This window comes from Leptodactylus fuscus, chromosome 5 (assembly GCF_031893055.1).
Source record: "Leptodactylus fuscus isolate aLepFus1 chromosome 5, aLepFus1.hap2, whole genome shotgun sequence".
In the NCBI taxonomy this organism is placed as follows: Eukaryota; Metazoa; Chordata; class Amphibia; order Anura; family Leptodactylidae; genus Leptodactylus; species Leptodactylus fuscus.
In genome coordinates this window covers 54,410,518-54,422,792 of record NC_134269.1, presented here as the reverse complement: position 1 = coordinate 54,422,792, position 12,275 = coordinate 54,410,518, and the positions used below count along the sequence as shown (strand labels likewise).

General features: G+C 40.9%; 1 protein-coding gene across 1 annotated transcript in view; it reads left to right on the top strand.

Annotated features, from left to right (window-relative positions):
- The window catches only part of LRRC28 (leucine rich repeat containing 28), a 32,256-nt gene extending 20,218 nt beyond the window's left edge, over positions 1-12,038 (top strand). Inside the window, exons 5-10 of the mRNA XM_075273212.1 lie at positions 358-495; positions 3,165-3,371; positions 7,310-7,412; positions 8,587-8,762; positions 9,556-9,715; positions 10,958-12,038. Coding sequence (XP_075129313.1) covers positions 358-495; positions 3,165-3,371; positions 7,310-7,412; positions 8,587-8,762; positions 9,556-9,715; positions 10,958-11,030 — 857 coding nt within the window. The 3' untranslated portion in view covers positions 11,031-12,038. The remainder of the gene's footprint in view (positions 1-357; positions 496-3,164; positions 3,372-7,309; positions 7,413-8,586; positions 8,763-9,555; positions 9,716-10,957) is intronic.
- Positions 12,039-12,275: the final 237 nt, after the last annotated feature.

Sequence of the window (12,275 nt, the reverse complement as noted above, 5' to 3'; positions counted from 1 at the left end):
AAAACTGCTTCAAAAAAAATCTTCAAAATCTACTTCAAAAGCCACAAAGTATTTGGAAAAAACACTTTGATAACCTACTTCTAAAACCTGAAGCAGACTTTTTTGTGTGTGTGTGAACATACCTTTAGCCTGTCTCTTCTACATTTACACCATCTCTGAGTCTGCTTAGTTTTTCTCAAGGCTCCTATACTTTGTAGTAATTTATTTATTTTTTGGTGCAAATTGGGCCAAAATTCTGGTGCATTTTCAATAGTAAATCTATACCATTGTCTACTCAGCACAAATATTGAATTGATTAGAAGTCAGAAGGTTTCAGCACATTTGCAGTTTCAAAGTTCTTTCTAACTTTCTCTACAGCCATTGGTTCGCTGGTGAAGTTGCAGTCCTTGGACCTCAGTGATAATGCCCTTGAAATCCTCTGCCCTGACATTGGAAGACTTAAATCACTGCGCCATTTACGGCTAACAAACAACCGCCTGAAATACCTTCCTCCAGGTAACTTGTGACCTACATTAACATCTGCGTCACAGAGCCTCAGCAGGTGTCTGAGATCGCCGAGATCTTGCCAGTCAGAACCTTGCGTCTTCTTGTAATATTGAAGTAGTAGTGAAAGGAAATGCTGTGTGATTAATACTGCAACTGTCCAGGTACAGTCTGATTTCCTGGAAGTTCTTTTAACCCTGATCTGTTGTTCATTGCGGCAGGAGGAGAATAAAAGACTGATAGCGTAATGCCTTTGTACTAAAATGTACATACCATTTTTCTGAACATTTTGGTTTTTAACCACATTACAGGCACACTTTGTATTAAATGACTGAACAATAGCAGCATTTTGTAAAATGAAACTACTTTATTTACCAGGAATTAAAACCATTGCATGGTATTAAAGTGAACCTCGCCCTTGGAGGAGCTGTAAAAAGAACCTGTTGGTATTCCTCGTAAAGTAACAATTCTGGATCATATTTTTATGATATTCAGTGTTGCAGTGTTCCTCTGTTCCTCCTGAATATTAATGTTTAATAAATTGACACCCGGGTGTTACCATTTGGGGATGTGCCCTTATACACTATGATTCGGAGCAAACAGAACTTACCGCGCCAGACTGCATAGGGACTCGCACCTTTGACAAGGTGAATGGTAAGACCCAGTTACCAACTTATTCAGACATTGCTAACAGTGGAAGAACACCATGCAGAGTCCTAACAAAAGATTTCTTATATGAAACAGTTTATCCTAGTATATACTAAAACATAACCGATCTGGAGTGGTGTCTTGACCTCTTTAAATCTGTTGTTACTCTGATCTTTCCTTTTACAAGCCTGAGTGGTTTGGGTACTCAAGCAAGTCAACCAAAGTGAATTCAGTGTTGCTGCCTTTTATCAGCAGAATAAGGTGCCAATTATTGGCAAACGTAAAGAACCTTCTGCTGATATAAGTCACAGATTCCAGAGCTGGCAGCTGGAGCACAGAAACTTTGCTTCAGTTGCTCTCATCCATTGTCCAATATGCACCTACTTCTAAATCGGTTGTAAAGTTATATATCAGGGGTTGTCCCGTTACACGCACTTGTCCTTAATCTAAACAGAATAGGGAATAAGTGTCACTGAATGTTTCCCTACATTAACCCTGTGAAGGAAGCACTATCGCTCTTGTCTAAATGGAGGGCCCGTCATATATGCGAATTGGTGCTTCATTCATGGGGGAACTGTAGATCCCCTATTCTCCTGACCGCTGGGGAATACAGTGGTCAGACCCCCTAGTGATGTTTTAATTATCCCCTGTCTTGTGGATAGGAGATAAGTGTCTGTAATGGAACAACCTCTTTAAGCAATACCCTGTTGTATGAAGGTTCACCTTTAATAAGATGAAAGTTTTTAAGTTACTTGAATGGATATATTCCTGGTATTTATAGAGTTAGTAAAAGTTAATAGAGGGGTAGCTGTACTAGAGGATTTGGTTTCCACCCCTCCATCTGTGTAAAACAGATATGTGGTGCACAGTGCTGCCTATAAGACACATCCCAAACTCACACTAATCTCTTCAATTCAGGTTAATTCTTTCTAGTATGTAGTTAGAACAGCCAGAAGCCGGCCGTGCACATATAGTAGCTGTTGGGTAACATTGGGAATAGAGTGACATGGTTGCAGCATATCTCCTGAAACATATGTCAGATCCTTGTTTTACCTGAGCTCTGATTTATCTAGTATAGGCTGTAGGGCAGCCTGTGTTATGTACTGCTACCTCAACACTAAAGTGGTTGTTCCACGATTAAATATACATTTTTAATTGTGAAACAAAAAAAAATAAAATTTTCCATTGGGAATCTAATCCCTACCTAACACCCCTACCAGTGGTAGTTTGTGGGGTTCATTATTTACGAACTACAATTGTACTCTGAGGGTCTCTTCAGACCCTCAGAATATAATTAGTCAAGGCCACGATGAGGTAATCGAAGAAATACAGTGTTACTTACCTGTCCTGGGCTCCCCCTGCTCCAAAGGCATACAGAGATGACGTCAGCCGGTCACGTTTTCTTACGAGGGAGAACTTTGCTTGAAGAGGTTGAGAACCACTGGGTTAGTCGATTACAATAAAGTCCAACTATTTATTTGTCACCCACGGGACAGGTGCAACTCCAGCCCAAAAGAAATCCGCTGGCAAGCAGGACAAGATCAGACAGAAACTAAATGGGGGAGTGTGTGACCGGAGGGTAGGAGTAATAGGTGCCTGGTTCTATTAATTCTTCAGTATGTCCACTTCTGGTGCCCTGTGCTATGCTGTGCTGAAAGATACCGTAAGTTCACTTACCCATATTGGCTGACCTGCATAGTAGCAGCAATCAGTCTGACACAAATGTACAAGAAGATCCAGGCTAAGGGACTGATCTGCTGAGTATACATAGCCACTGACACTCGATGGTATGCAGCAGTATTGTGTACGAGCAATAAAATAAATTCCAAATCTGTAAATTTAATATTTTTTTATTTTTGGATCAACCCCATTACCATTTACTTTGCATAGAGCCAAGATACATTGTATTGTTCTGAAGTCCAACTACAGAATCTCTTTACATCAGTGAAGTGAATTTAGGCTCCACCTGCTTCTTTTGTGAATGAACAGTTGTGTCATTGTGACTTATTTTCTCCTTGTGCTCATGTTTATAGAAATTGGTAAGCTGAAGGAATTGCAAACATTAGACCTTTCCACCAATCACTTGGTCACTTTACCAGAGAAGCTGCACCTTTGCCAGTCATTGCGTTACCTGACAGTGGATCGGAACTTCCTGTGCAGCATTCCCCGCCACCTTTGCCAGCTAGCCAGTCTGAATGAGCTCTCCATGGCTGGGAATCGCCTGGCATCTCTGCCTTTAGGTGAGTGTTGTAGAAAAACATGGAAACCAATGTGTTTTTCATAAACGTTAATGATCACAAGTTAACTTGCCTAAGAAATCATGACAAACGTCACACAGACTCTTTAGAGAAATTACAGACAAAAATACTTCCAATGTGAATTGTTGCTAAGCATTCCAACTCTTCTGATATGAGCACATAAGCTGAGTTACAGAAAGCACTTTGTGACAAACCTGAGATCTAGAATACACAAATGATTTGTTTCCAAAAGGGAACCTCCTAATGGTACAGGATGATTATACATTAGGACATCTTGCACGTATCCTACTGATGGTAATATACTGGCCACAGTTGTACACGTGTGCCCACTATAGAGTCATACAATGGAGTAGCAAGTAAAGGCTGTGACTTCTCTGCTGCATAATCAGACATTTCTGGTTAGTTGAGGGAACAAATCCTGTGTACATTATTGTATATGACCAAGTCTAGACTGATCTAAATCCCAAGGTGATGTCCACATTTGTTGTTTGTTGAAAAATATTAATATCTAGTTTTATTCACGTGATTATAAGTAGATAAAACCATATTCGCCACTTAAATTTCCCATTATTCCACCACCTCTCAAAAGTACAGGGTGTAACTCTCTGATCGATGGGGTCACCACAAGTTATGAAAACAGGGATGCATTGTACCCCCATATCAGTGGAGTGACAGGTGGTGCATATACTCTGGGACTTGCTATGGGACCACCATAAAGATAAGATGTCTCCAGAAGTGTCACAGACAGGAATAAAGCATTACCCTTCATGTGCAAATACTGCTCCATTCAAGTACCCCTATTCTTGTGATTGGTGGCAAACCATACTGATCAGACACTTGTATGTTATTCTCTAGATAGGGTATACAGTAAGTGTTTGTATAAGTAATCCCCTTTATAGCTTAAACCCCCTTGAAGCTGTAGAAGTTGTGAGTCAATTTGATTGTCTGGGGTAGAGCATTCCAGAGAAGTGGTGCAACTCGGGAGAAGTCTTAGATATGAGAGTGAAAGGTTCTGATAATAGAGGATGTTAGTCTTAGGTCACTGGCTGAACAGAGAGCACTGGCTGGGTGACAGAGAGCGATGAGGGAGGAAATGTAAGGAGATGCAGCATTGTGGAGAGCCTTGTGGATGAGGGTGATAAGTTTATATTGCATTCTGTAATGAATAGGCAGCCAATGTAGCGACTGGCACAGACAAGAGGCATCGCTGTAGCGTCTAGCCTGATAGATGAGCCTGGCCGCTGCATTCAGGATAGATTATAGAGGGGAGAGTTTAGTGAGGGGAAGACCGATTAGTAAGGAGTTACAGTAGTCAAGTCAATAATGGTCAGTGAACAATAAGAGTCTTTAATGTTTCCATGGAAAGGAAAGGGCGAATTCTAGAGATGTTTTTGAGGTACAGATGACATGAGCATGCGTGTGATTGCCTCAGAGCTTTCCTTTACCCCACGCCCACATGTCCAAACGTAACCCCAAGACAGTGGGCATGCTGCCTCAGTGTTATGGTAAGACCGCAGACTGAAATGGAAATAACAGGGCTAGGTCGGTTAATAGATGAGGGAAACAGCAGTAGTTTAGTCTATGTGCGATTCCGTTTGAGATAGAGGGAAGACAAGATATTAGAGACAGCAGAGAGACAGTCACTGATGTTCTGTATTTGGGGTGATGTCACGAGATGAGGTGTATAGTTGAATGTCATAAGCATAAAGATGGTACCAAAAGACAAATCTGCTGTTGATTTGTCTAATAGGGGCTGTGCAGAGTGAGAATAGAAGGGCCGGAGCTGAGCCCTGAGGGACCCCAACAGCAAGGCGAAGAGGGGAAACACAAAGCCCACAAATGATACAATGAAAGTGCAGTCTGAGAGATAAGAGGAGAACCGTGAGATGGCGCAGTGTCCGCAAGGCGAAAGAGCGGAACATAGGGAGGAAGAGTTTTTGGTCTATGGTGTGAAATTCTGCTGAGAAATCCAGAAAAATTTGAAAAGAATAGTCCCCATTAGATTTAGCTGTCAGGAGATCATTGAAGACTTTTATTAGGGCCATTTTAGTAGAGTGCAGAGTGCGGAAGCCAGATTGTAAGGGGTCAAGAAGAGAGCAGAAAGATGGCGGATTAAACGAGAATAGACCAAGTGTTCAAAGATTTTGTACATAAGGGGGAGATTACAGACGGGCCAGTAGTTAGCAGCACAGCATGGGTTAAGAATGTGCATATTTCTGATTAGCCTACAACTTATATCTATGTATTAAACCTAGAAATGTGTATAAATAGAAATACTAAAAGGACATAGTCTAAGCTCTGCCTGTAGAATCTACTTTCGTTCTGAACTCATCTGCCAATTGTATGCTTGTAAATGTCAACATTATGTGACACTTCTTCCTTTAGACGTCTATAAACGGCCATTAAAGATAGTGTTTATGTGCCCATGAACTACACCATTCATATACAGTGTCAAGGACGTTCACATATATCTCCTCCCTGGCTGCAATGTGTAATATTCAGACTAAACCAAGTTAATGGCAGAGATGGGCGCCTTTGCATTACTCTAACTACTGGCATTCAGTGCCCAATTTCTACGCTGTTAGTAAATCCCATGCCTGCTGCCTTGTTAACACTGCTACATGTTTGGTACCCTTGGATAGATGGGAACAGTTTATGGCTCATGCACATGAATATATTATAGCTCCATACAACTGTGTCTACAGAGGCATAACAAGTTTTTAGTGTTGGATTATGTCTGAATCTGACAATAATGATCATTTGTTATCTCCAGATGTTGTGCTACACGGGCATTGCTTTTGGCAGACAATACTACAGAATACAATGCCGTTCTCTTGAGCTATAGGGTCTCCATGTGTGATATCTTTTGCCGTTGTAGGGATGTAAATAATCTCCTGTAAGCCTTTTTTGTCTGCAGAAAAAGTAAGACCAGAATAATAGAAATCTAGAAATAAAATACGGTATATGCAGAATATTACAATATCATGGGATCCATAAATGTCCAAGTTTCAATAAGGGTTAACCTTGCTTTAACATTAACCGTACACCATGATGCTTTACTGCTGTGACATGTGAAGTGCAGGAGTTAATGCATGAGTCATTTTTATCGCTACCTTCTCCTCCCCTCCGAAATGTCTATTGTACCACATCAATGTGCTCTTGGCAAGGTGCTGCCTCTGTACAAACATCACTTAGTTTTGTCCCTTCTGCACAGTTAGCAGAAGTTCCCATATTTGGACTTTGTGTGAGTTTGGCTATCACCACTAGACCAGTCCATAGCTCAATGTAAATCACAAGCATTACTCTCCAGACAATAGTACTGCAGCTGCCAACATCTGAGCTGCGGTGATAAAAAATAATGTGTTGGGCTACGGCCAAGGGGCCAGCAGAGTGACAACACCGCGCGAGAGCAGGGGAAGCTTCTCCATACAGGATCAGCTGGTGAAATGCATGCATGGGGTTAACACACGGTTATATCATTGCTGACAGGGTCTGCACTGTGCCTTCAAGCAGCTTATGGAGTGAACTCTCTGCCCCCTCTAGCCTGAAGATGGCGGATGGCCACAGCAGATACCCTGGTGGGAATGTTGTATAATAGAGTGACATTAATGTTTCTGCTTGGCTGAGATTCAGTGAACTCATGGACCAGCTACAGGCAGACATATAAACCAGGAATGTTAAAAATTCACCTGTCTTCAGTCTTTAATAATTAGGGCAGGTCACAACCTCTATTAATACCGCACTAAATTACAGGAAAACAATGTGTTTTTGCCATTTACAAGTATTGAGTAAGATTCGACTTTGCATTTTCCATGCATTGAATTTTGCAAGCGAAGGTTTCCCACGTGCAGTAATTTTGTTTTATTGCAATTTTATTTCTAATTAATCGATGTTATTGTCTCCTTTATTTCCATGTCCAGACTTGGGAAGATCCCGGGAGCTACAGTATGTTTATGTGGACAACAATATTCAGCTGAAGGGTCTGCCCTCTTATCTCTACAACAAAGTCATTGGCTGCAGTGGGTAAGTCCAGCTTTACTTCTGGAGTAAAGTTACAGTGACTTAAAGGGGTATTCCTGCCTGAAGCACTTATCACTGGAGCGGTGGGAGCGTTGTCTTTGGCTGTTTCGGTTCAGTGCCATAGCATTGAATTGCTTATAATGGCAGGGTACATACTTGAGTACTTGAGCACCACTCCATATAAACTCCTCCATACCGCGGGCTTGTGGCTAAAGGCTAGCATTAGAACCGTCATTGATACACCGCTTATCACTTTATCTATTGATTCAGGCTGGAATAACCCTTTAAGTTTTTTTTTCAAGTTGTTAAAAATCCTATTCAGTCATTATATACGTGATCCAGGGAAAGCTGGTTCATATATATTATGACTTCTGTATGGATCACCAACTAGTCATAGTCCAGCTTCCTTTTTTTAGCAACAGAACAGATAAGGAGACTACAACACTTTGCCAGGCAGGAGTCTGAGAAAGCTGAGTGATGGCCTCAGAGAGAGCTGTTGTGGTGCTTGTAGGGTTATGCACATGGAGCAGTCACAACCAACCCCTGATACCTGAGGGAGACCACCTAAGACTCAAGTATAGTAGATGGCACTTAGTAAGTTTGCGCCCTCTTACAAATTTTGCACTAGGGTCCATAAGTCTCTGGGTGCCTCACTTTATTTTTCTCAACTTCCCTAGATACAGATATAAATAGGAAACCAATTTTAATCTAGAGTTTGCATTTGTTGGATATTTTGTCTATTTTGCCTTAAATTCATTGGTCTGAGGTTAGTAAGGACCCCTGGTCAGCCTTTTCACCCTGGCATCTCTCTTGCTGCTTTCTGGTCATACAGATATTCTTTAATAGATAAAAAAGTACATTAGAAGAACAAGACAGATAAAGCAATAATGTCATTATATTAAACTGTGTAGCAAACAATACGGCCCAGTTTTATTTTGCTGAATAGTCCCTGTGTGATGTATCTTGTCTTGTATAAACCTCAGCCCCATGTCCCTCTGGATAGGTGCCAGGCTGTGATCACAATTTTCCACTGTTAAGTGATTGGAAATGGCTGCCTGCTTAGAGCGTGGTTTAATATTTTTTAGCTGTTCTAGACATGTAGATGCCTTTGTCAGAGAATTCCAGGAAAGAAAGACACCTTGTGATGTTAACAGTTTCCTTCCTTCCATCCTCACAGCTGTGGCTCGCCTGTTCCCATATCTGAAACAAAGCTGCTTTCTTTCACCTCTGGGCCACTGAGCGTCCACCTCCCAGTAGAGGTGAAGTCCATAGGTCTGTCCACTGACTCAGTTTTGCCTCTACAAGAACTGGCGCTGCGCTCCCTCCATGCTGCTTTCTGCTCGGTCTTACCAGGTGACGCTGATCTTTTTGCCTACAGTTACTAGCAAAACAGGAAAACCTTTCCATGAATATTATTATAGCCTGCAAAACGGCGACTCCCAGCTTAATTCTAGCACCTACACATTGGCATTGAGCTTTGGTTTGTAAATACTAAACTTAGGAAATGAGTTTGTACAGGATGTTAGTTGCGTCCAGATCCTGGCATAGGCTGATGTTCTTTAGAAAGAAGAGCTATAAAGCAGTGCTGCCCCCAGGTTCTATACATTCTACCATGTGTATTCTGACCCAGCCACTCCAGCTTTTAGAGTAATGGATTAGTATGACAAATAACTACCGTATAAATGAAGATTTTGGTATAATTCTCAAAGTGTTAATAAAGTGGTGGTTATAGTGGCATCCACTTATTGGACCCCAAAGGGAAGGAGTGCAACGGTGGTGACATCCAGAGAGCTTGTCTGCTATAAAATATATTCCTTTTCTGTGTTGGTAGACTGCTGATCACATTGAATCACAAAAGTATATGGTTATACTATTTTAGCAGGTTTTACGTACTTTATAATGTATTAGCATATCAGTAAAATATGCCATATTATTATGTTTGGTGGGGGGTCTGACCTTTGAGGCCCCGGCCTTACCTTGCAGATGACCCTAGTTCAAGTAAATGGTCTCTGTTGTAGTTCTATATCAGTAAATGATTTCTAGAAAGTTGTTTATAATAAAAGGGCAGAAGCTTGCTATGCTAATTTTCAATGGGGTATATTATATGGAGTATTATAACCTGACTACTATGCTTCTCTCTTATTAGATGTAAGCTGCCTTTCCCACATCTCATTACCCAGAAGTCTGTTGGAGTTACTGCAATGTCCTCTAGGGCACTGCCATCGCTGCAGCCAGTCCATGTTTACTATCGTTTATCCAAAGCTCTTTCCTTTGAGAGAGACCCCCATGGCTGGACTACATCAAGGGTAATCCATAAATCTCAATAATGGGCTCCAATATTTGTAGATCCTAAGAGTGTAGGATATCCCAGATATAGAACTAGGCTCAGTAGTATTAGCAGCACTTTATCTAATGTATTTTTTGGTGTAGTAGTCATTGGTATTGTAATGAGTATAGTAGAAACAAGATGTGATGGGTTCTTAAGTGTAGGTTAACAAATATATAGTATACTTACTGCACCTACAGCTGGGTTGCTTCATAGCATTCTGGTGTTGTAATCCGAACTGCCCACTTACTGCATGTAAGAGGATGGTCCTGTAGTCAGTAGCCATACAAACCTGGATATAATACTGCAAGAGACAGGTAAAGTTCAGAAGCTCATTAACATATACAAAACTGACCAAATGTTCTCTTTGCAAATATGAAAAAAAAAAAAGTGTCCAGTTTATGAAGTAATGCAGGATATAAGTCTATGGGACATTTTTGACTCCATTAATCCTTGGTGTTGGTATTTATCCAGAATCTAATTTTTGCAACATTGTGGCATGAAGATGAATCCAAGGATGCCAAACGATCATAGATTCAGACTTGTTGAGAAAATCAGTGGTGCGGCAAAATTAATGTATCTTTGTATAGAATTTACAGTGTGTTTATTATTGGGTAAATCGACTTCTTCTGAGTCATTTTCAGACTGATCCAACACTTTAACTGAATGGAATTGTCCAACCTCATGAAAGCTTAGAAGAAACTTGCCAATCTTCTGCCACTAATATGCAACTCTTTCCTGGTCCCCCATCAGTCTCTGTTCTTCTTGCTGTAGTATTACAATGTTGTTGCAGCAGTGACCTCAGTGGTGTCGACATGACTGTCACAGCCAGTGTACCAGCCCTGCAGCTGCGCCTTTGGTTATTTTACACAACTGTTAGCTGTTTTTATTTATGTAATAGGAAGGGACGACTCCTTTTTAAGCATTTTCTGACAGTTTTAGGGGTGTTCTAATTTTTTTGTTTAACAGCCCAGCAAGGTGTAAAATAATACAGTGTATACTAACCTCATTCGGTTGGGGATTCAGCATAAAGTCTCCACTCGGGTCTCCAGTTTTTCTGACCTTATGATCTGATCTAATATATATTATTTTAAGGGGTGAAAAAACCAAACCGCTTAGAACCCCCCTTTAATAACAGCACATATTAAGGTAAATACATAGGTGTATGTATATAGTGAGGTGATACCTTGACTCCTGACACATCCCTTGCTTTCTCTTTCAGGAGAACGGCCGTCAGTTTTGTGGCCTACTGCTGCTCCATCCAGTGTCTCCAGACATTCGATCTACTAAGTTGATACTTATTTTCACCGGCAATATTGGACTATCCTCTCTTGCCCCATCGTCTTAATTTACAAATGACAACCAGCAGTGATATATCCTAAATGTGCAAATTAGTTTGAGGAATGTGCAGGCTGACAGTGTTCAGGTTGGTGACGCCTTTACACTTACTGTCCTTTCCCGCAGGTTCTTCAATAAAGACTCTCTTCTCCTTGTGTGTTTATGGATGAATCATACATACCACAGGGAGATGAATCCGCCATCCAAAACACTTATGAAAGATGTGATTTAACAAACAGGCCCACGCTGGCCTTAACCATTACTCAAACCTGACACCATAAATATTAAAGGATGACGGAGCAGACGAGGCTACTTGTAATATAAAATAAAAACTATATTCTTGCCATTTGGCAACTTATTTAAAGTCTACAGCTAGAGTAGACTTTATTGTACACCTCCATAGTAACAAATCCTTTCTGTGGTATGTATTGCACACACGGCCTTCTTCTGGTACGGCTTATTATGTATTGTACGTCTATGACCATAACACAAGGTACAAGAAAGTCTTTACTGAATTTCCAAAAAAAAGCAAAACCAGTGTGTGTTTGTATATGATGGCATTGCCGGACAGTTTCCTAGTACTGGGGCAGCCTTTGAATGCTCCATCCCCTGACTGTAACAATGGTGCTTCACGAAGATGAAATATTTTAAAATCTTGCCTTTTAACTATTTCACTGCCACTGACGAGAGCAAATCCATTATTAATGATGCACTGAGAGAGGTTTTCTTAGTGGATGTACATCATCACACCATAGCTTTTACCTGGGATCGGAAGGGTTGCAGATGTTTTCTGGATCACATGTGCCGACAGCAAATCTCTCAGCGCTGCGTGTTAAGCAGAACACCATGGCTGCTGACCAGACATCTTATTAAAGGCACTGGAATAGATCATCATCTCTAATGACCTCATCCCAGAAACGTCTCAACAAAATATGGACTGAAATAAAGCTGCTTTTTATGTGAAACTTCAGCGTGTCCGGTTATTTGCACTGAGGGTTTGGCTCCATTTACACTGTGCTTTGCAGTATGCATCCAAGGACTCTATTGGGAGTCTTTTTAGACAGAAACCTTGGACCTATGTATTTAATGGATGACACTTGTGGCACTTGTCACCTATAGGTGCCCATATTTTTATAAATTATAACAAGGTATACATTACTTTTTTTTGCTAGGTGTCTCTGTATGGAATAGTACAGTAGACC